The sequence below is a fragment of the Uloborus diversus genome, unplaced genomic scaffold, assembly GCF_026930045.1.
Source record: "Uloborus diversus isolate 005 unplaced genomic scaffold, Udiv.v.3.1 scaffold_110, whole genome shotgun sequence".
Lineage (NCBI taxonomy): Eukaryota > Metazoa > Arthropoda > Arachnida > Araneae > Uloboridae > Uloborus > Uloborus diversus.
In genome coordinates, this window is record NW_026557766.1 from 116,763 (window position 1) to 141,166 (window position 24,404).

The 24,404-nt window shown below is 33.0% G+C and overlaps 2 protein-coding genes across 2 annotated transcripts; one reads left to right on the forward strand and one right to left on the reverse strand.

Annotated features, from left to right (window-relative positions):
* Window positions 1-14,089: 14,089 nt before the first annotated feature.
* Window positions 14,090-18,014, forward strand: LOC129232227 (uncharacterized). Its single transcript, XM_054866441.1, has 4 exons — window positions 14,090-14,192; window positions 16,677-16,732; window positions 17,335-17,448; window positions 17,808-18,014. Exons 1-4 carry the CDS (start codon window positions 14,090-14,092, stop codon window positions 18,012-18,014), a joined length of 480 nt encoding a protein of 159 aa, XP_054722416.1.
* Window positions 18,015-19,777: 1,763 nt separating this feature from the next.
* Window positions 19,778-20,994, reverse strand: LOC129232225 (putative nuclease HARBI1). The gene is made up of 2 exons (XM_054866439.1): window positions 20,724-20,994; window positions 19,778-20,139 (listed from the first exon to the last, which is right to left on the reverse strand). Exons 1-2 carry the CDS (start codon window positions 20,992-20,994, stop codon window positions 19,778-19,780), a joined length of 633 nt encoding a protein of 210 aa, XP_054722414.1.
* Between the last annotated feature and the right edge of the window lie 3,410 nt (window positions 20,995-24,404).

Sequence of the window (24,404 nt, forward strand, 5' to 3'; positions counted from 1 at the left end):
TTTGCAGTAAAAGACTACATATTTAAATATATAAAATAATATAATTTAAGACATAATATAAAACTTATTTGTATTCGATTATTTATAGAATGAACTTGGACTTACGGCAAAATATATCCCATACTGGTCCATAAACGGTTAACACTCAAGAGTTTCATATTTTTTCTGAGCAATCAATTTTGCATATACAAAGAATTTAGGTAAAAGCTAGAAAACTGGCGGCTCAACTTTTTGACTTGGAAAGAATTTGGCCGAAAACAGCAACATAAAATCATTCAAAATTATGCACAGTAAAATATTGCATTCCTTTTTGTGACCTTAAATAAACTTCCAAATTGTAAACATATTTGCGAAGTAACATTAACTGAACAGGAGCATAACAAAGTAACTAGTTATCACAGTTGCACTGAAGTGCATATTGCATACCGGCAAGGGAAGTGACTCAACTAAAATAAAAATTTATAAAAAAAAGCATAGAAGAAAATCAAGGTTTTACGCAATAGTATAATTTCAAGCGGTTTAGTCTCAATAACTGCAATACTCGCAAAAACTTATATCGTGGTGTTTACTGGTTAATGTTTTTTGTCTAAGTTCATAATGCCCCCCCCCCTTAAATTTCCAACAACTTTCTTCTAAATTATGAAAGTTTAAATGTCTGACTGCGATTACATCTTTTCTACGCCACCACGCACCAGTTATGTAAGCTAACTTAGTGATAATTTTGCGGTAGAAAATAGCATTAAATTTAGAATTTAAATCCAAAACAAGTATGTTTTTCTCAAATTTTGAGTTGAGTCACTTTCCTTGACAAGGTGGGAAATTTTTTTTGTCTACATAGAGCACATTTATTCTTCTTTAAATAGAATTGAGATAAAAATATAATTTGAGTCAAGTCTTTACATCATAATTAAACAGACAAGAGGCAGGTTATAGTTAAAAACAATTATACGTAATTAAGTTCACACAAACTAAAATATTTGCTTTCTTAATTCGGCAAAAGTCATTTATCAACAGCATCGCCGAGTTGAAAGAAAGCACAGAAATTAATATATTTTTCATTTATAGGAATAGACCTTCCAATTTTTTTTTTTCATTAACTACTTGCTTTATGAAAATGTCCATCAGCATTAATTCTTTGTTTTCAATTCGACGTTTTTTTTTAAATTTCAACCCTGAAAATCACTTTCTTTCATCGAGTTCTTTTTTTTAATAAAATATTTGTATTATTTTTCTTTCTTTTTTCTTTTTCTTTTTTTGGCATTTTCGGATGACCACAAGAATTTTTACTTTGTGAATGAAATACTGATTAAATCAGTTATTTATCAGCATTCTCTGAATCTCTTGAGGTTTTTCCATTGTCCAAGGAGGATCAGCTCCTATTTTTCAACCCTCTCATTCAAAGTTCTTATTCCTCATTGGGTGATTTTTTTTACCTCCCCTTAATCCGGTGCTCTTCTCAGTGTTTAAGAGAAAATTTTTCATTCCAAGAAAGTTTTTTCCCCGATTTTTTTTTTTTTTAATTCATACGGGGGACTTTTTTTCTCCAACAGTTGATACAGTTTTTTTCTCTCAGGAGTGCCTTTCTTTCAATTCATAGGTGTTGATATGTATTAGTGAAGTTTTTGCTTTGCCTATCAGTAAAAGGTAGTCATTCAATTCTATCGAAGATTTTTTTTTTTTTTTTTTTGATAGCAGATGTACTTCCTTTGAAAGGTTTTCCCATTGAAAATCGTTTCCAATGGACAAACGAGGATTTTTTCATTGAGAGTTTTTCAGGAGCTTTTTTTTTTTCTTTTTGGGATGGAGGGTTTTTTTTGGATGGATGTTTTTTTTCTATTTTCAAAAGACTTCAAGTAGCATTATATAATGGGCACTTTTGTTTTATTCGAAGGAAAATCTTTCGTTTAGAGGCAACCTTTCATATTCATCATTAATAGTCTGATTTTATTTCCATTGGACAATAGCTTTTCACTTTTAAAGTGTTTTCTACCATTTAGGGATTTACCCGTGGTTTTAATTTTATAAACGACCTTGAAATTATTTTTTGAAGTTCAGCTCGATTGCAGTTCATCTGATCATACTTTTAAGATGTTACGTTATGTCAGGAAAACTTCTGTGATGTGAGGATCTCATAATAAAGCCTGCGGATATATAAATGCAAATTTATGCAGTTCATTTAAATATTTCAAAACACTGTTGTCAATAGCTTTACAATGGAATACAGATAAAATTTTGATACAGAAACGGATTTTTTTTTTTAGTAGTAAAGCATTTTTACTACAACAATTGAGTGAGTTCAGTTTTGCTCCTCTGATCACATTCCAAGTACTGGGATGCGATCAGGAGACTTGAGGCTACCTGCATCCCACCCAGGTTGACATGACTGGATCTTCAGACAGGTTACTAGCCTCTAATGACTGAACAAATGTGCTTCCTCACTGCTCAGTTTTCAGAAATTTCATAATTTATTAAAAGTATCAAGGTAAAGACAAATGTGCAACAAGTACTGCAGATAAATTTTCAAATTGGTATTCAAATACTTCAATTAACAATCGATTTGCGAACGCTTTAGGACAGAAAAATGTTCATAAATCGAGGTTTTCATAAAATCGAACAGCATTCTTTCAATACAATATGACCTGTCTAAATCTTTAATTAGAAGTTCGTAAATTCGAGCTTCAATCAGTTTATAAGCATTAATTTCTTAATATTCTCAATGTTTTACAATGTGCAAAAATGACAGTTTCTTTAAAACAATCATCACTACAACATTTTTTAACAATAAATTGATTTTAGGCGATTTTTTTCATTAAAAATTATCACACTTTTAGAAAAAGAGAATGACTCCAATGCACATGCAAAATATTACAAAAATAAAATATATCAAAATTTAAAAAAAAAGTTTTGTGCTCAATTCTAAATTGTTCTTTGCATTTTTTTAATGTAATTGTACTCTAATATATATAAAAAAAACAGAGTTATAATCGAATTCATATATTAATTTGGAAATATGTCAGTATGATGGAGAAACGTAGTTTGTTTTTTCAAACATATCTTACCAAAACTGAACAGAAAATTCAAATTAATAAACGTTTAAAAATTAAAAAATTTTTCTCTGTCATATTTTTAATACGATACAAAATAGTTGCGGCTGTTGTAAATGCTTAAAATATTTATCAGATTATCACTTGCGAAAATGCTTTTTTTCTTCAAGTATTTGCAGTAAAAGACTGTACATATTTAAATAAATAAAAAAATGTGATAATTTAGGACATAATATAAAACTTATTTGTATTCGATTATTTATAAAATGAACTTGGACTTACGGCACAATATATCGCATACTGATCCATAAACGGTAAACACTCAAGAGTTTCATATTTTTTTTTCTAATTTACAGTTACATACAATTAAGTTATAGTCTTAGTATAAGTCTATAATAGTCTTCCCAGGAAACAATATAAGTAGCAATCAAAAGAGCAGATTAAAATGTGTTTTTGGACGCATAAGTTATTTGCCCCCTTTTCTCCGTTATCGAGATATGAGGCTTTAAAAACTGCCGAAATCTTATGTAAAGACGCCGAATTTAGCAAGTTTCCGTCAGAAATGGAAGACATCTTTCACACGCTTCGCAGATTGATGGCTTGCATATTGCAAAAGACATCAATCTGCAGACGATGAAGTCTTCCACTGATGACTTCCACTGTTCAACAACACTTTAAACTTGGCGCTTTTCTCAAACTATATCAGCCATGGAGACCTTATATCTCGTGAGTAGGGACACGAAGGCCACATAAGTTGTCACAAAATCTCTTAACATGCTCTTTCGAATGCTACCTATTTTTTTTTTCGTTATGACACTATTTGCGAGATTCCCTGGTTGTAAGTGGTTAACAATATTAGTTTTAAACGCAGAATTCACTCCTAAATGTGAGAAAAGTATTTTTTCCTAAAAAAATTCTTTAATAAATGCTTATTTTCACAATGAAATATATATTACTTTAATATTCAATCAAGCAATCATTTTTGCATAGATACAAAGAATTTAGGTAAAAGCTAGAAAACTGGTGGCTCAAATTTTTGGCTTGGAAAGAATTTTGCCGATAACAGCAACATAAAATCATTCAAAACTATGCACAGTAAAATATTGCATTCCTTTTTTGGTTCTTAAATAAACTTCCAAATTGTAAACATCTTTGCGAAGTAACATTAACTGAACAAGAGCATAACAAAGTAACTAGTTATCACAGTTGCACTGAAGTGCATATTGCATACCGGCAAGATAAGTGACATAACTATAAAAAAATAGCATAGGAGAAAATCAAGGTTTCACGCAACAGTATAGTTTTAAGCTGTTTAGTCTGAAATACTACAATACTGGCAAAAAATTATATTGTCGTGTTTACAAGCTTGTGTTTTTTTTCTAAATTCCTTATGTCCCTCCCCCCTTGCTTAAAGTTCGAAAAACTTTCTTCTAAATTATAAAAGTTTAATGATGTGTTACTATCGATTCCATCGTTTGTACGCCGCCACGCACCAGTTATGTAAGCTAACTTAGTGCAAATTTTGTGGCGGAAAAGAGCGTTAAATTTAGATTTTAAATCCATAGCAAGTACGTATTTCAAAAATTTTGAGTTGTGTCACATGCTTTGCCAACGTGTGATTTTTTTGTTGTGTACACAAAGCACATTTATTCTTTTTTAAACAGCTTTGATATAAAAATATAATAAGAGTCAAGTATTTACATCATAATATACTCTGACAAGGGGCAAGTTATAGTCAAAAGCAATTATACATAATTAAGTTCACACAAACTTAAAATATTTGCTTTGTGAATTCATGAAAACGTCATTTATCAACAGCATTGCTGCGTTGAAAGAAAACCACTGAAATTAATATATTTTTCATTTATAGAATAGACCTTCCCATTCCTGCTCTTTTTAATTGATTATGTTCTTGCTTCATAAAATGTCCATCAGCATTGTTCCTGCATTTTCAATCCGACGAGTTTTTTAATTTTAAACCGGAAAATTACTTCCTATCATTGAGAAGTTTTTTGATTTAAAAATAAGTATTATTTTTCATTTTAGATTTTTTTTTGGCATTTTTCGAAGACAAGTTGTATTTTCACTTCGCGGATGAAATACTGATTGAATCAGTTATTTATCAGTCTTCTCTGAATTTTTTGAGTTTTTTCTCTTGTCTGGGCAAGATCAGCCCCTTCCTCCCCTTTCAGCTCCTTTCCCCCATCCAAGCAGGATCAGATCCCTTTTTTCAACCCTCTCATTCAAAGTTCTTATTCCTCATTGGGTGTTTTTTTTTTTACCTTCCCCTTTATCCGGTGTTCATCTCAGTGTTTAAGAGAAAATTTCTCATTCCAAACAGTTTCTTTTCCCTCATTTTTTTTTTCATTCGGGGGATTTTTTTCTTTAACACTTGATATAGTTTTTTCCCCCTCAGGATTGCGTTTGTTTCAATTCATAGGCATTGATCTGTATTAGTAAGGTTTTGGCTCTGCCAATCACAGAAAGGTAGTCTATCTTTCCATCGAAGATGAATTTTTTTTGATAGCAGTTCTATTTTCTTTGAAAGTTGCTTTTCAATTGAAAATTGTTTCCAATGACAAAAGGATTTTTTCACCGAAGAGAGTTTTAGTAGGATAGGAGCGGTTTTTTTTTTCTTTTTGGGTGGGATGGAGGATTTTTTTTTTCTTTTCAAAAGACTTCAAATAGCATTATATAATGGGCACTTTTGTTTTATTCGAAGGAAAATCTTTCGTTTAGAGGCAGTCTTTCATATTCATCATTAATAGTCTGATTTTATTTCCATTGGACAATAGCTTTTCACTTTTAAAGTGTTTTCTACCATTTAGGGATTTACCCGTGGTTTTAATTTTATGAACGACCTTGAAATTATTTTTTGAAGTTCAGCTCGATTGCAGTTCATCTGATCATACTTTTAAGATGTTACGTTATGTCAGGAAAACTTCTGTAATGTGAGGATCTCATAATAAAGCCTGCGGTTATATAAATGCAAATTTATACAATTCATTTAAATATTTCATAACACCGGTGTCAATAGCTTTACAATGGAATACAGACAAATTTGATACAGAAACGGGAAGCATTTTTTTTTTTTTTTAGTAATAAAGCATTTTCACTACAACAATTGAGCGAGTTCAGTTTTGCTCCTCTCATCACATCCCCAGTACTGGGATGCGATCAAGAGACTTGAGGCTACCTGCATCCCACCCAGGTTAACATGACTGGATCTTCAGACAGGTTACTAGCCTCTAATGACTGAACAAATCTGCTTCCTCACCGCTCAGCTTTTAGAAATTTGAGAAAATTTATTAAAAGTATTAAGCTGAGAACAAATATGCAACTTATAGTTGAAACAAATTTTCAAATAAGTAATAAAATACTTCAATTAACATGATATAGTTGACGTTCGACCACGGTAGGACCACGAAACATGGTCACAAAATCGAAAATTTCTTAAAATTGCACAGCCTTGCTTCAATAACAGATTTTTCAAGCCTGGTAAGCTGTTCGAAAAATCATGCCTGTTCGTAAAGTTGAGCTTTAACCAGTTCAATAGCGTTTTTTTTTTTTTTTTTTGAATATTCTCAATATTTTCCAAATTTCAAAACTAGTTTCTCTTAAATATTTAAACACTTTTTGCAGTAGTACAGCATTTTCAACACAACAAATGAGCGAGTTCAGTTTTGCCCCTCTAATCACATTCCCATTATTGGGAGGCAATCAGGAGACTTGAGGCTACCTGCATCCCACCCAGGTTTACATAACTGGATCTTCAGACAGGTTACTAGCCTCTAAAAACTGAACAAATCTGCTTCCTCACCACTCGGAGTTTTCAGAAATTTCATAACATTTATTAAAAGTATCAATTTAAGAAAAAATATTCAACTCCTCCTTCAAAAAAATTTCAAATTAGTAATAAAATACTTCAATTAACTTAATCGATTTGCAAACGTTTTACGACAGCGGAATATTGTCATAAAATCGAGATTTTCATAAAATCGAGAATCATTGTTTCAATACAAGAAGACCTGGTGAGCTGTCTAATTATTTAATTAGAGGTTCGTAAATTCGAGCTTCAACCAGTTCAGAAGCATTATTTTCTTAATATTATCAATATTTTACAATGTGCAAAAAGAGAGTTTCTCTAAAATAATCAACACTACAAAATTTTTTAAAAATAAATTGATTTTAGGCGATTTTGTTTTAAAAATTATGATACTTTTTGAAAAGGAGAATGACTCCAATGCACATACAAAATATTTCAAAATAAATATATCAAAATTTGAAGCAAAAAAAAATTGTGTTCAATTTCAAATTGTTCTTTGCATTTCTGTTTCTTTTTTAAACTGTAATTGTACTCTAATATTTAAAAAACACAGCATTGTAATCAATTTTATACATTTATTAGGAAATATGTCAGTATGATGGTGAAATGTAATTTGTTTTTGTCAAACATATCGTACCAAAACTGACCAGAAAAAAAAAAACTAATTAAATTATGCAATCCTGAAAAGTTTAATTTTATATAAAAAAAATTTAAAATCATTTTATTTGAAAACACTTCTGAACTCTTAAAATTACATAAAATAAATAAAAAAAACATATTTTCATAAAGAATTTTCCAATATTTAAATGAAAAACCTATCTTTTCAGTCAATTTTTAGAAGTGCTCTTTATTTATTTTTTTTTAAAGCTAACGACATAGACTATTTTAAGTTACTGAATAATGGCACGTGTTAGTATGTAAGCTTGACGAATTTCTTACGTACAAAAGTTGAAAACTTTCAATTTTGAATTAAAAGAATAATAATAATCATAATAAAATGTAAATCAAACCTTTTATATTAACAAATAACATCTATAACTCTTAAATTAGCCAAGTCACTAAATTTCACACAATGTAAATGGTACTCTCAATTAGAAAAAAAACATAATAAATAGCTAAGCTCTCTTTTAGTATACTGATTAGGAGATTGTCAACGATTATAAATGCATCAGATGATGTAACAATGTTTTTCTCTACGTAATAGTAATGTAATAAAAAGAAACTGAGCGCATCATTTTTTTCACATTTACTTCAAATAGAAGAGGTGTGCGAAGCAAAAATCATTTTTACGTAAGTGAAAATTGATGAATCATAACTGCATACTAAGGGGACTAGGTTAAAAACGTTAAATACGGGAAAATGTAAAATACGAGAAATACATGCAGCAAATTGATAGGATCCAACGAAAACACGTTAAATGCTGGGGATAACGCAGATTTGGGAAACTTAAAATCGCAGTTTCATTGTAAATGAATAAACATTTAAACTTGAAGTACAATAGCAAGCTTAAGTTCTCTATAGAGAAAGTCAGGCAATAATATAGATAAATATCGGTACCTCAGAGCAAGACTAACGTAAGTCCAAAAATGGTAATTTTCAGGTTATTACTGCTTTACATGCGGAATCGTATTCCGCATCTAGACATCACAACGTAATTCTACAAAAAAAAAAGAAAAAAAAAATCCTTTATAATTATTCACCAGCATAAAGAGCACGAGTCCCATCTTTTGTGTGCACCAGACGAAAGTGTTTTCGCTTTCCTGCAAAGGAGCAGTAATATGCCTTACGTGAGTCTAGCTCTGAGGTAAAGATATAATTTTTGATGATCTATACAGAGTTACACAAATAAACTTCAATGAATAAAGTGAAAGCAATATTTAGTTGTGCCAGTCATAATATTTGGAGCTCGTTTAAAAAGATAAATTTTATATTTAAAAAAAAAATTCAATTTTTGATTCTCTGCCCTAAAAAAATTGAATTCGAGACAAAATATTTTAAAAAGTTAACAAATTTTAAACTTACATTTTGTGCAGTTTGAATTATTCTAAGTTACTATACAATTGAATTCAATTGCATGATAGAGTTGTTTTAGGTAATGCATACATTCATGCACTTAGTTTGTATTGATAGGTGCAACTATACTTACATTTTTACTTAGCTATTAAAATACTTTTCCCACACATTAAAAAATAAAAAAAGCTGTCATTTAAATAGAAAGATATTTTATTTTACGCCCGTTACTTAAAGATTAACCCCTGACTTTCAGTTAATCAGAGGCCAAAAAAATAACTGTTTAAGCATTTATCCAGTGAAGCAAGAAATATTTAAAACAAATATTTATTTTAGAGAAAAGAATCAGTTTAAAGCTAATTTAGTTTCTTTCTTAAGATTTAATGAGATTTTTCAAAAAATCTCATTAAAAGTTGTAAAAATAAACTTTTGCAATGTGTTTTTGAGATTAGCACATTTTTTGCATAATTTGAACCGATCAGCATAGGCCATCACGTAAAGTCAAAGGGGACACGTATGCATAAGTTAATTGTCATTTAAAATTCTCATTATTTTTTCAATGATGAGGTCTAATATATGTTTTATGATAAAATATTGAAATAAGCCGAAAATCTATTTTAAATCCACGCATTACGTAGATAAACTCACTCATCGCTTAAATGATCTTTCAAATATTTACTAGGTGGGAGTTTTACCGTAAATTCAATTTCCATACGGTAAGAAGATGTTTCAAAGTTATTTTGTTACTCTACTACAAATCTCCCAAACTAAACTGAAGTTTTGATTCTTTATTTGGATCTCATGAACCCAGTTTTATTGTACCTACAATAATTTGCTTGCGTAATATGTACGTCACTGATAGATTAAAATGAACTGCTGAGCAAAGCAGCCCAATTTACTATCTACTTCCCAAATTGAACTGCTAAACGTAAAACCATAACTGTTAACATAAAAAAAATTCTACCGACTACCGAGTCTGACTGAATTACTAACTTTCAACTAACTTTATTCTTTATCAGTTAACTGCAAATGGTTTTGAGTTGCCATAATCGAAAAAATTAAACTGGCTATGCATAATAAGTTTCTAGTTGTTTTCCAATGATTTTTTTTTCTCGAAAATGCCATCACAGCGAAAGCCCGTTCCAACGAATACCAATACAAAGAAATATTCGTTAAATCGAAAGAAATTTTCAGTCCAGATTTGATTTCCATTACATTGCTTGAATTCTATTTCAGCGAAAAGTAAAAAAAGTTTTCGGTCTTTGATGTTCGTTTTATCGGATTTCAACGTAACTGAATTCAAGTCATGTCTTTTTGCTGTCGAAGAATATTTTTTTCTACTTTTATTAGTTAAAAAAAAAGACTAGTTTCGAATTGCAAATTCCAATCTTTTGCGAACCCAACATTTTACTATGAATAACATATAAACTAAATGCATAAATCGGCTAACATGTCCTTCAGAGGTTCAGAAAAAATCCAAATTGAATTAACTTTACTTTTGACGCACGTTCGAGCCATTTGCGAGGCTACCCCAACCCCCTTCGAGAAAGAAAAAGTACAAGTTTTATTTCAAATCACGATATCCTAAGTTAGTACCGGTTGAACAATGAACTTATACCGATTCGTTTAGACAAAAGCTTTTGTCGCAAATTCTTTTTTAGCTGCAATTCTTTTAGGGTGAAAGTGTTCGAATCAACGTTTCATCCATTTTTATGCAAACAGTTTTTTTTATTTTTGACTAATGTTTGAAGAGACTCTGCCTAGAAGAAATAGTCATTTTTTCCTTAAAACTAAGCAAAGGGTGTATACTAAATACAAATTTTGTCGGGAAAGCATGAACACCATGCCCACCTTATATGTAAAAACACTAATTTTTCACAACCAGTAGAGGGACAAAGAAATTGCCCCCCCCCCCTTAAATGACGGGTCTATCTGAAGTCCACCTGAAGACTGTTGACATTCGTCTTTGGACGATTCTACTTCATAACCGATTGAAAACAAGACAAACCATGGTTGCTAATACACATCATTGTCAAAACAAGTTCTTTTTCCCTGAAGAATCATTTCTGTTTTCAATTTTGCTAGCGGGGCTGGTATAAAATAATTGTTACTTGTACAAGGTGGGGCAGAGCAACTTAATTGCTTCTTCAATGAAAATAAAACATGTATATATAAAAATTGTATTATTTGAGCGCCATAGAGAACAATGAAAACTTATAGTTCTTAATACACTGTGTCAGTCGATTTTGATGCAGGACATCCAAAGGAAGGCATTGCACCTAGTTCCAAAAAAAAATGATTTGTAGATTTTTTTTTTAATAGTAATTAAGACAATTTTCACATAAATTTCCTAATATGGGGTGGAAATTACTTGCACGTGAATATTATGTGTCCATCGAAAGCACCGATTTTTCTGCTAACTTCCAAGTTGAATAAAAAACAAGTTATAAGCTTTTTAGTTCCATTTTCGAATGCTTTCGTCAACTCATTTCAGTATTCAATTTATCACCTCAACTCCCTGTCGATAGCTAGAATTGCGTATATCATCTGCTTGTATGATATGATTTGTATGTATGATATGACTTTCACCACTCAAATCTTGAAGTGACAATTTTTTCTCTTAAAAGGTATCCAGGATTTTAATATGTTTTGGGTCTAAAACGTATAAGAGCTGAATCTTTTTATAAGTACATTAATGATTACGTAAATATGTGTCAGAATAAGGATACATAGTCGATTGACAAGATTGGAAAATAGTCAGTCAAATCCATTTATCTATCATTTTAATGAAACTTGAATGCAATGAAATGCTTTTTCATTTATTTGCGTTGATTGGACATTTGCTTACTATCCAATCGACCAGAAATCTCTGTAAACATTTTTAAGAAAGATTTCAATAGCTGAGGCCACCATTGATGGCGAACAGGGGTTGGAGAGCGAAGCGAGCAGGGGTCAGAGCCCTGCAGGTTTTTAAAAGTTTTGATTTGGAATTCAAAGTATCTTATGCTTATTTGCCGCACGATATCGCTCTAACAAAAAAAAACCTTGCTTTTTATATTTTAAGATAATTATGCAAGATATTAGATACCACCACATTTAACGTGGCAGCAGTAAGTCAAAAGTTTTATTTTGTACAGTCTACCGGGACAGTAACTGCATTTTTTTTTTTTTTTTTTGCATTTTTGTCACCTATTGTACGTTAGCTTTAATGGACAATATTACTTATTTGGTTTCTACTGAAAGAAAAGTGCAAAAAAGCGTCAAACTCCAACATTTACCAGTTAGTACTGAATAATAAAAGCTTTTTTTTAAGTGTCCCGAAAACTCATTTTTGCAGATACTGCCGATAGAACGAATAAACAAAAAGTTTTTTCCCATAGTTAGGATTGAATCCCAAGTTCTACCATTTATTTTTAGCTTGCCTTTCCAAAAGGTATTTCAAAACAAAAGATCATCGTCTTAAAACTGAGTTCAAATTGCTGTTTTCTTACGAGTTAAGCAATTTTATGTACTACTAACGTCACATAAAACGAATATCCAGAAAGCTGTAATAATTTACACTTAGTCGGACATTTAACTTTCTGCTTAATCTTCGTTAATAGGACACTCGGGATAGAAAATTAAAAACGAAAGCTCTTTAAAACTCAGTCTCGAAAACTAGTAAACCATTACTTCTGTTATTGTGTTAACAAACAAGCTGGAACGTAGGGATTTTAGTGTTGCAGACTTTCACTTTGAGATAAACGATTCTAAGTTTCTATTCTTCAGGGCCGGATTTCGATTTAAGGATTACCTATAAGCTAATACGAGTATGGGGGCGCCTTCCCCCTTTTGTTGTCCGGATAACTTATGTTAATGGCAAAACATGGTAATTTAAAAATAAAAAAATACTATGCGATGTGAGTGTCTTTTCCTCTGATGCATAAAACCATGCGTTTTTCCTTTCATTTTTTTTTAATGCTGCCTGATTCTCTGGTGTTGAATTGACCTTTGAGAAGAGGAGGATAAGGAGAGTGATTCAAGGACTTGCTTTAAATTCTATAAAAAAAATATTCTCAATTTTAGGGGCTCTGGGGGATTCTCCCCCGGGGAAAAATTTGAAATATTGATGTAAGATTTCTTATTACGGATAATTTGAACAAGTATCAGGAAAAAAATTGGCAAAAAGAAAAAAAAAATATTTTTAAAGTCATACTCTTTTGCAGATAAGGTCGTACAAACTGAAAATGATTTTTGGTTCGACAAATCGTCGACATTAATCGACAGCGGGAGGAGAAAATGTAACGCATCATCTCTTGCTGACATCGGCAATTGTACATAAAATTAAGAAACGGTGTAGAAAATTAGAACATAAGTACCAAGAGAGTATCAATCTAGCCATTCAAATAATTCGTAGTTTATACTCTTAAGAAATAAAATAGAAGCAATTTTCAAGTTCTCTCAAACACAAATTGTCAAGGCCTTTATAGCAAATAAATTATTTATAGCACTTCATTTGCACTTTCCAGTCTCTAACATTTTGATATTTGATTCTATAGTTCTACTAAATCGTTCTATTTTTGTAAGAAACTCCGGTTTTAAATTAAAAAAAGCAAAACACTTTAAATTTCTTTTTCAACATTTTGTTACCATTACAAGTAGTGCAAAAAGCGAAAAAAGAACAGAGATCGTGTACTATTTTTTTCTAGTGCTAAACAGCCGAACAGTAAGCAGTAGAAATAATTCCAAAAGAACTTCTGAAACGCTGAATTTGGGATTAAGTATTCAGGGTCTGATTTAAGTGCAAACCTGTTAAGCCCGGCTTAGTGGCCTCCTAGCCTGAAGGGCCACCAAAATTACGAACTTTTTTTTTATAGTCAGCTCTGGTTAGTTGAGCTGTGACCTTGATTATGTTTACCTGTTTTAAGGGAGTTTTGCGAAAAATAGACGTGTTATTGGCTCGGATTTTAGTTGAAATGTGTTTGAAAAGTTACTAAGAAAGTTTCTCGACTCAACTTAGCGGCAATTACCCCTCCCTATTTTCCGAAGCAGAGGTAAACATCGCCAGAGTCGGAGCTCAACGTCGCAGAGCCTAACACCCCGTTTGCACTGGCGGAATTAAGCCGCTTAGTTTTCAACTAACCTACTGCGCATTCACTTAGCGCATCTCAAAGCCGCTTCAGTTGAGCGACACTGGGAAGCCGCTCAACAAGACATTCGTCGCTTAAAGATGGCTGCCTCCTTGAGCTTAAAGCGGAAGGACAATTGGGCAGACGATGAAACGTTTGCCCTCGTAAATATATGGCATGAGAATCTTTCAAATTTAAGAAAAAGTAAACGCAACCGTGTGGTTTATGAAGGAATGAGCTGTTCTTTCAAAACATACGGACTTACACGGAGTTCTGCAGAGATCTCGAAAAAAATACAAAACTTAAACCGGCGTTACAGGTGAGTGATTTTTTTCTATTTATTTATGTATGCATTTGTACAATATTTTTTCTTGCAATAAATTGTGTCAATGTAAATAAGAATTTTCAAAATTTATTCGTAAACATAAAGGTTTTTTTTTATTGTTTACAATTAGAGACGTACCGAGTAGCACTTTGGCCGAGTACCAAGTACTCGGCCGAGTACCGAGTTACCGAGCACTCGGCCGAGTCACGGAGTACCAATTATGTTTTAAGAAGAACCACTGAAACACATGTGATGAATTTTGAACTTCTTGGAATAGTAGTATAGACCTCCTAGTCCATATAATAGTTTTAAAAACTAAATTCCTGCTGAAATTTAATTGCTCATTATTTAGAAAATTTTGTCAAAAATTACCAAAAAAAAAAAAAAAAAATAAATAAAAGTAAATAAAGAAAAGGTATGATTAATCAAGTTAGAATTAAAACAAACTATACCAATCTATTATAGTTCTAGTCCGCTCAACATGAATAATTTTTGAAAGCAAAGAAAACAAATGCACTACAGACACTTGTTTCTGCATTACAAGGAACAAGGCCGGCAGGGCAGCTGCCCCGGGGCCTCCACAACAAAGGGGCCCCCACAATAAAATTTTTACAAAATATCCTAACTTGTGCTGATTGAAAATTTATGTGATATAATACATGTGTATCAAAATAGTCGGATATATATCAAAGTATGGGATAATTTTGAACCCTGATTAGGGGCCTCCACACTTCCAAATCCGGCCCTGAAAAGGAACGTCTTTTTCAGGGCGTAAAATGTGTGTTAAAGAATGCAAAGACATTCCACAAAAAAATCTGCCTTTTGTCGGATGCCTTTAAATCTGTGAGTCACATTTTGCGCATTGAAAAAGGAATTCCTTGTAAACCCAAAGCACATGTCCATAATTCCATTGAAGGATTACAAACTTCATTAACCTCAAAATTTAAATTTCACTTGTAAATTTGAATTGTAAACAAGGGCACCCATATAAGGGGGTAAGGGGGCTCAAGCCCTGCCCCACCCCCCTTAGAAATGAGAACTTCCTTTTTTTTAATGCTTTTTTCTTTGCAAAAATGTATTTAATAATTCTTTTCCAGCCATTAATGAATAAGTTATTAAAGGTCAAATTTTAAAATCTTTTTACTGTACTGAAATCCGTTTCCATGTAGAAAATAATCTAAATCATGGAGAAAAATTTTGCATTGGGCACCCTTGATTGTAAATGATTGCAGAATATTATATATATGATTGCGCTTTTTATAAATATTAATATCTGTCATGGAAATATTGCTTTTTTTGCAACTACTCGGTATGGGCGGAGTACCTATTCAAAGTTTGGCCGAGTACCAAGTAGTTCGCGAGTACTCGGTACTCTATTCACAATCCCAGATGTTATAGAAGTGGTTCCGCCTAAAAACACGCCATTTTCCCATAGTCAATTAATTTTGTACAAAAACCTATCTAGCTGCACAAATAATAAAGGACAACAAACCGGGCCTTTTTCTCCATTCCTTTCATGAATGATATTTTACTATTTCTACTTGTCTGATTTGGAACTGTATTTTTATACTTTGAATTTGAGGGATTAAAATAGAAATTTGACATTTTAGCGTATTGCTAAAGCATTTTCTCCAGTTTTAGCATTTTTGCTAAAGAACTTATAAACTCGGCTGAAACATTGCATTGCAATGATAAGTTTGTAATGATCATTTTGATATTAGTTTATAATAATTTTTGAGCAGATTTTAACCCCCACTCCCACAGTATGTACAGTTCATACACTTGAATACAGTGCCGTACTTAGGGAAAAATAGTATTTGGGGTAACTCACCTTTGTGGGGTTTACAGGAAGTCCCCAAAAAAAGCGGTAGTTTTTAAACACATTTACGTTACAGTGACATTCCTTTTTAACATGAAAAATTAAATGTATTGGGGGACAAAGCTCCCTTCTCATCTGCCCAGGGTTACAGGACTGATTATGTGCATATATTAATCTGGTTAATTACTGAACTAAATATCTAGTGATGCATTTGAATGCTTAAGATTTGAAGCTGCATATCATTTACAAAAAAACCTTTGGTCGCCTCTGAAAATGCTTTTGTACTTCTAGGGAAGAAAAAACTAAGATTGGCACAACTGGAGGAGAACTGTCCAAATGGAGATTTTTTCAAGCGGTGCATGAAGTGATTGGGGTGCTACCGTGCCAAGATGCATCGTCAATGGTGGAAAGCATGGATAACAGCTTTCTGGCCGATGAAAATAGTGAGCAATAAGGATATTAAAAAACACTTAAAATTTATTTGCATAAAATCTAAACCATGCTCATAATTTATTTATTTATTTATTTTTTGCAGCATCTTTAGTGACAGATATGTCTCTTGAAGAGGACTGCCAGGAAGGTGGAGCATTACCAAATCAAGTGCGTAGCATAAATCCTCATTATTAGCATTGTATTACTTGGACCAGTTATATAAAAAATGTATCGAGTGGAAAAACTTAAAATTGGGGGGGGGGGTAATCTTATTACATTGTTTAAAAATTGATATTTATCAAATAAATCATAGAGGGAATGTGATTTTATTTCAGATACAATTTCATTCATAACACCTTTTGTATTAACAAATTTTGCCAATTTGCTTCTTGGTTGGCATTTGCAAAAAAAAAAAAGAAAAGAAAAGTTTTAGAGTTTTTATGCTTTGAATTGCTTGATCAGCTGTGGATGTCATGTTAATACCAAGAGTAAAATGCTGCTTATTCTTCTCAGTAAAAATTTGCATGCGGTAAGTTGTTGATAGTCTTAGTTGATACGCTATGAACTATGTTGACTTGTACAAAATGGCATCACCTTGCAAGGTTTATTTCTAATTTCCTCTTTTCTGCCTCTCAGAGTGGAGTGCTACCCTACGTTTCTGTATAATTATTAGTTCTCTGACTGCGTACAGTCATTTGTCGTTTTTTGTAAAAGCAATTTAGAGTGTATGTAGTTTTCTTCAGTGTTTATTTTATTTTTTGAATTGTCAGCTACCTGCTGCAGATCCAGTAGAAGATGTTGGTGTCGGTAGTCCCCGGCCTGAACTTCCCGAGCTGGAACCAGTAGCTGGTCCATCAAATCAAGAAGATTCTGTTGCACCCCAGGTTAGCAATTTTTTAATTAAATGTTGTACACGGCAACTGAAATTCATAATTTTGAAAAAAATCACTTCATTATTTTGTTCATATTGCCGAGTATTTGTCTCCTAATATCCAGTATTCAATTTTTTGACTGTTCAATAGATGTTAATATATATTGCTAGCTCCTTTTGAAAAAGCAGACTTCCCAATGTTCATTTTTAGCAATTTGTTTCATTATAGTTATTATCAAAAACTTTTTAGTTTTTACTGTCGTGGGCACCGCAGAGGAAGACACTGAGATAGGACTTCAACACCCTCTTGTAGCGTCACTTAGGTTATTTTGCCCTAACCCCTCTTATTCATTTTATTTTTTTTTTTTTCAGAGACCAAAGAGAAGAAGAGTTGAAGGAGGGAAAAAGACCCGATTTTTGGGCGAATTGTTACAAAAATTCAATAACATACAGCAGAATTATAACGATAATTCGAAAGAAATGCTGAATATAATGAAGCAATCTGTAGAAAATGACGCCAGTATTATTGAAGTTTTAAAAGAACAAACAAATGTGCAGAGGGATTTGTTAAATAAATGATTTTAATTTTGTAGTTTTGTGTTATTAATAATTGTGTTATTAATAAGTTTTGCATGTGTAATTAATAGTTTGTGTTTATAATAATTATTATATATTAATAATTTTTAATTTGTAGAATGAAACCAACTGTGTTTTAATAGTGGATTATCTGTAGTATTAGGCTTCAATACTTGAGAATGAAAAAAAAAAACATGTAAGTCATGACTTTTAAACTCGTTTGCTACGTAAAATGTTTTTTCCCCATATTTTGCAGAATAGAAAGTTTTACTTGATTTGTAAATTTTTGTTCGGAGGACATAAATCTTTCTAATTAAAATAAAAGTGCCAAAAATTACCTGATAAAAATCTCGCCAAATATCCAGTACTCGGCAAATTTTTATTTTGCATTAAAGTTTTCAATTTTAATCGAGACATGGGGGCCTAGAAAAATAGTCATAAGTTTATTTTATTGAATTTTTATTTGTTCCATAGTTTTTTTTTTTTTTTTGAATGTTTCTTTGACAATATGATTGTACCCCGTTAAATCCATTAAAATATGCATCAAGGTAGGTAATTTTCCGGTGCTGTAATGCTGTTAACAAATGACTCAGTCCTGTATCATGTATAATTTTATGTGGAAGGAGAATTTATTTTTGAAGAACAATTACTACGTAAGCTGTATTTGAGCACCAAATCAACCCTGCTCTGATAAAACCAAGTAGTTCAATTAAATTAGCTCGTTTCACATGTACTGACATTATTAAAGCATGGGGTAAAATTGGTACGAAGAAGTTCACTATACAGAAAGTGAAAAATACTGAAGCAAATTGAACTATGCCTATAACATATCTACTCCATACGTATAAATATTTGTTATGCATGCATGATCATATTTCATTTTCTGTTAACAATGAAGTTCATTTCTCCGTGTAAGAAAAGGGTAGGTATATCAAAAAGAAGTTGCTGCACCCTCTCAAAAATACGATTCGGCACATTTTATCTGACGATTTAATAAATTTCTTTTATATACCTATACTGCTATTCTAAGCACATAAGTGGTATCTGAATGTTTTATCAAAATCAAGTTATTGTTAGGAGGTGATTCCTTGTAACATATTTTACCAATATGCAATTTTTTGGACATGGAAAATGCAAGATTTAGAAAAATTGTGAAAAAGTGAAATCTGGATTAGATATATGGAGGAAAACTTGAAAAAAGCTTCTCATTTTTGAGGTGAACTGTAGATATAACTTTCAAACCTTAGCGCAACAACATAATAAATTGCATATATGTAGGTATGTGCTAAGTCTACCCATTATTTATTTCATTCGAAACATTGTGAAGTTTATCCTCACAACAATTCAAGTTTGAGGGGCTCCTGGACATAGGTTTCACTGTTGCATTATTTTAAACAAATGAAATAAACAATCTGAATTTTAAAAAAGGGTCTTTTTATTTTAAACATTTAAAATAATTTTATATTTTATCAAGGCAGCGTTACATACTTGTTTAAAAAATGTGCAAACTTTAAATTACAAATGTTAGCAATGGTTGAGAAGCAGGACAAAGTTCTTGAAAAATTTATGATGTTGAATACAGCAAAAACTGACAGTTTGAAATGTGAAGATCAATGGTCAATGACAAAACTGAAGGTTACTTGAGAAATTTAAAAAATAAACTATTATCAAAATACAATTAAAATCACTTTGTAAACTAATTTAACATATATGTGAAAAACAACATCAAAATTTTGTACAAAAAGGTCTATCTACATATATACATTTTAAGAGGCAAGAAAATTAGCAATAGCTTCTCTAATGCGCACTGATTGTTCATCAGTGTCTCCTTCCTCGGTATCTTGATTTGGAAGAGCTTGGGGAACACTCCATGTTGGGTCAACATCATCACTGTTTAGTTCACAGAGGTTGTTTAGAATGCAGCAGGCTTGTATAATCTTCGTTGTGTTTTTGATGGAAAAATCCATTTGTTGAAGACAACGAAAACGAGCCTTCAGCCTTCCAAAAGCATTTTCTACAACAACTCTAGCTCTAGAGAGTGTAGAGTTGAAGTGTTTTTGATACTCTGGCATTTGGTGCCTCTGTATGTACGGCTTCTGCAGAAAAGGCAGCAACGGAAATGCGGAATCTGCAACCAAACATGCAGGGACACTAACATTGTTTAGTATTCTGTTTAGAGGTGGGAAAATGGGGCTTTGGCGGAAAAAACGATATAAATTTGAATTTTTAAATACAAAATCATTATTTCTTCCCGTAGCCCCCACGTTTATGTATAGGAACTTGTATTTTGCATCCACCACTGCTAGAAGTATTACACTGTAAAAACTTCTATAATTGTGATAACAAGTTGCGTTTTTTTTTTGGGGGGGGGTTTTATTTGAATGTGGGAACCATCAATGGCTCCACAACATTGAGGAAAGCCCCAAATATCTTCAAATTCTCCTATTAAACGAGAAACTTCTGCTGTGCTAGATGGAAATGTTATCACTTCTTTAAGAAGATTGTCCACAAGTAATGAGCAGAATTCCAAGACACATTCACATACTGTGGATTTGTGAACTCCAAATAGGCTGGCAATCGTCCTATATTCTGCTGACGAGCCTAGTTTGTAGAGAGCAATTGCAACTCTCTTGCCAAGAGGAATGGGATTCCTGAAATTGCTCGCTTTCCTCTCAAATTCCGATGATCGATCACAGAGTTCAAAGTACATACTTTTGGTTATTCGGAAATTGCTTTTCCACTGCTCGTCCGTGAAAACAGTGGCAATTCTTTCGTACCACTGTGATTCTTTTGCCAGAGACCATGAATCTGGACATCTTGTACTGTCCGCCAGTACCAAACTCAACATCAGTAACTCTTGAAGAATTTTGTCCTGTTTTTCAATCATTAATAATATTTGTCGTTTGAAATTTGCACGTTTCTTAAACAAGTATGTAAGATTAGCTTGATAAGATATATGAGCTATTGCAACTTCGTTGTTCATGACGAAGCTGCGAATAGTAAATAGAAGTGCCGATAATTACAGTCACAGTCACGGCTGATTCAGAAAACAATATTTTTTTTCATTCGACGCCACGGCGCAGTGCTCAGATGGAGAGGAATAGAATCTAAGTTCCTTCTCTTCCACAGCATAAACACAGTTACAGTTAATTTACCATTCCATTTGAAGTCGCGGTTTGCAGTTAAACTTTAAGTGCGTTCTCTAGTGCAAACGACTGTTAAAGTAAGTGCGCTTAACTCGTAAGTGCATTGATGGGTTGAGCGCGCTTAGCTCGCAGTGCAAACGGGGTGTAACAATACATATAACAAGTTTTTCTATTTTGATCTACAAAAGGTTTCTTAATGTTTTTTATTCAAGTGCAAGTTTATAAATTTAATTTTTATTGTCGACTGTGTTTCAACAAGGCTAATGAGTTCAGTGGAAAACTTACTCTCCCCCACAGAGTGAGACAATAATCAGGAGTGACATCTTGCAGAGAATTAGACCACTCACATGTCACTCCATGGTAGTAGCTCACTATTACTGCTTATGTGGTATTTATTTTGTTTCTTTTGATTTATAATACTTCAAGATGTTTAAATCTTTCGTGATGGTTTATTTATGTAAACATAAAATTACAAAAATACATTGATACAAAAAAATATAACTTCAGAAATTCCTTTCAAGATTGGATGACTATGCTTGGCAGCATATAGTGATGCAAACGCCAAGGGTGTCACAGGGAAAGGGGGGAGGGGGTCAATAGGGTTACCCCCAAGAAATTCGAATCCCAACCCTAAAAATTAGTGCACGTAAGTTTCTTTTTTTTGGAGGTTAAGCCAATGGTTTTGAGGGATGGGGGCCTCTGCCAAGACAAAAATAGTTGCAATTGAGCACGTTCTTAGACTATGCAATTCAAGGGGCCACGCAAGTTTGTTGTGCTTATAGTACTAAAGTTTTTAAATCGGGCCCTGTAAGTAATTAACAGGATATGAAACATTGGGAGTTACAAAAACTTATTACACAATTGTCTGTATCAATATGCTACAGAAACGTGAGAACCATGATTTATATTTTTGATGAAGGATGTAGCCAGGAGTTTTTGGAACATTGTGCCCCCCCCCCTTCCCCTCATCTGGTTGCAGGGGTTAGCAAATCCTATTGCAGCTCAGCTCAACAACCGATTCAAGAGGTTAAATATTGCTAATGGAGTGACGTCGCTACGGGGGGTGGTCCATACTGGGTGTCACTCGTCAGGGGGGAGGGTGAAGTCCAAAGTGGAATTTCAAGTTTGTGAAATATGAAGCAATGCATTTTGAAGAATACAAATTTGAAAAATTCGCGGGGTAGGGTCCCCCGTTCCCCCTTTTTGCTACCTTACATTATAGAGCGAGTACTTAACTCAGGATTAGGTTCATATTTTCAATGCATCTGTATTTGAGATATATTCGAAGTTTTTTAGGTGCAATCAATTTCATACACCCCCTTATTTTTTTCACCTATCGAAGGTGTGCACACATGCGTCTAGGACAAGTTATATGAAAATCAATCATATTTTTTTATTTGTCTTATTATCAAACTTAAAACTTCGTTATAACAACTTAAAATTTCGTTATATGTAGTTCTTTTTAAAAATTGTATGAATTTGTTTCCATGCATGTTTACATAGAATATTAAAACTTTTTTCTTGCATTTGACAAAGGGGGTGACACTGCAAAATATTTTCCCCTGTGTCACCCATGTTAGGTACGCCACTTGCTAATGGACAGCAGAGTGGCGATAGAATGGACGCAGCAGTGGAACCCCTGCTGTAACCCTCCGCCTATAGTCAGCACCTCGAGACCTATGATCAGTCCAGATTTTTTCGTATCCTCATGATGACCGGTGGCGATGATCGGACACATCTACACCGCCACCAACTTGTGCTTCCAATAAACCGGACGAAGAGAGGCGATTTACCAGACTACAGCGTCCAGATAATCCGTCACTTTCTCGTACCTTCCATACCCTTCAGAAGACAAAAAATCTTGATGCACAAACCTTGAGAGAAATTCCGTTTTTTCTATCTATAGGTTTGTTGGCACAAATTCCGAATTTCAGGGTATTTAGTTTATGCCAGTGATTTCGATGTTCTGCCAGTTATTCTTAAAGTGTTGGGACAAATTCGTAAAAAAAAAATCAAACCATTAAAGCATGTCAGATGAAAAAAAAACTGTTTTGCTGCCATAATAACCATTTTTTAGAGCATTAAAGTTGCGTATTATTACATTTTAGGTTTAAGATATAACTGTAGCACTAGTCACGCATATCTTTCAATTTAATTTCCCTATTATTTTATTAAAGCATACCTAAAAATAACGAAGCACCTCGGATAAAGCTGAACCTCGTACCTCTGAGACTAGGATTATTGACACTCTTCCTGACATGTTTGCATGCCATCCTACAAAATGGCAAGTTCGAGTCAACTTCCCCTCTCCCTCTTCAACCCTCACGACTTCCCCTTCTATTGAGCAATACTGGTAGAAAAATCCTTGAGGTCCCAAGGGTTCTTTAGCAAAATGCAGGGTGTCCAAACCAAATGTACCGAATGGAAAGGTCGCTATACCCAAGACAACTTATAGTTCAAAAATTAAAAATAATTGAAATTACTCACATAGAGGTTATATTTTTGAAAAAATCAGTACCCAATCACGCAAGCTCCACTAAGCTATACGTGTCTTCCAATAGGAGATCACAGACGGTTGCTGTAACTTTCCAAAACTTCATTTTTCGACGAACTTTGTCTGACGATTCTGCAAACTCCAATATTGCAGTTTTTAAATGGCGGAATGATCCTTTAAATTTGATTTATAAATATAAATACCCGTATTTTACCATTTGGCAAATTGCAAATTCTTCGTTCCCAAAAATTAAGTTCGGGGCACCTCTGAGTAGCTATGAGGTCCCTTAGTAGCTCACTTAGAAGCTTTTTCTGTACACTTTCCGTTAAGAGAGGGGGGGGAAGGGGAGTTTTGTACCACTTAATACTCATATCATTGGAGAGATTTTTACATTATTTGCACTGTTATTAAGGATTTCGTATTTTGCATTGCACACAAGAGAACAATTTGTGCTTTCTCTTGCGATGACGCCATTTTTCTATTTGTCCGCTCATAAAAGTGCAGGTGCATCAGAGACAATTTCGCCCTCATGGCGAGAAACTTTTTTTTTTTTAATCGAGTGTTCAACTTAAATACATTTGATTCTGACACCCTGCATATCCATCACAGACGTTCATGAGGAAATTCCATCACCCACCTCCTCAAAGCCTAGAACTGATCCATCACTGTTCATCAATACTGTGCCCCACAAACTGCCCCAACCCTTACACAGACATCATCTCAAGGGTACAGCGAGCACTCCGTCCTCATGCT

Coding starts and splice junctions, on each gene's coding strand:
- LOC129232227 (XM_054866441.1), top strand. CDS start 14,090: ATGGCTGCCTCCTTGAGCTTAAAGCGGAAGGACAATTGGGCAGACGAT. Junction 14,193..16,676: donor TCTTTCAAATTTAAGAAAAA/GTAAACGCAACC, acceptor CAGCATCTTTAG/TGACAGATATGTCTCTTGAA. Junction 17,449..17,807: donor AAGATTCTGTTGCACCCCAG/GTTAGCAATTTT, acceptor TTTTTTTTTCAG/AGACCAAAGAGAAGAAGAGT.
- LOC129232225 (XM_054866439.1), bottom strand. CDS start 20,994: ATGAACAACGAAGTTGCAATAGCTCATATATCTTATCAAGCTAATCTT. Junction 20,140..20,723: donor CAATTTCCGAATAACCAAAA/GTATGTACTTTG, acceptor GTTTGGTTGCAG/ATTCCGCATTTCCGTTGCTG.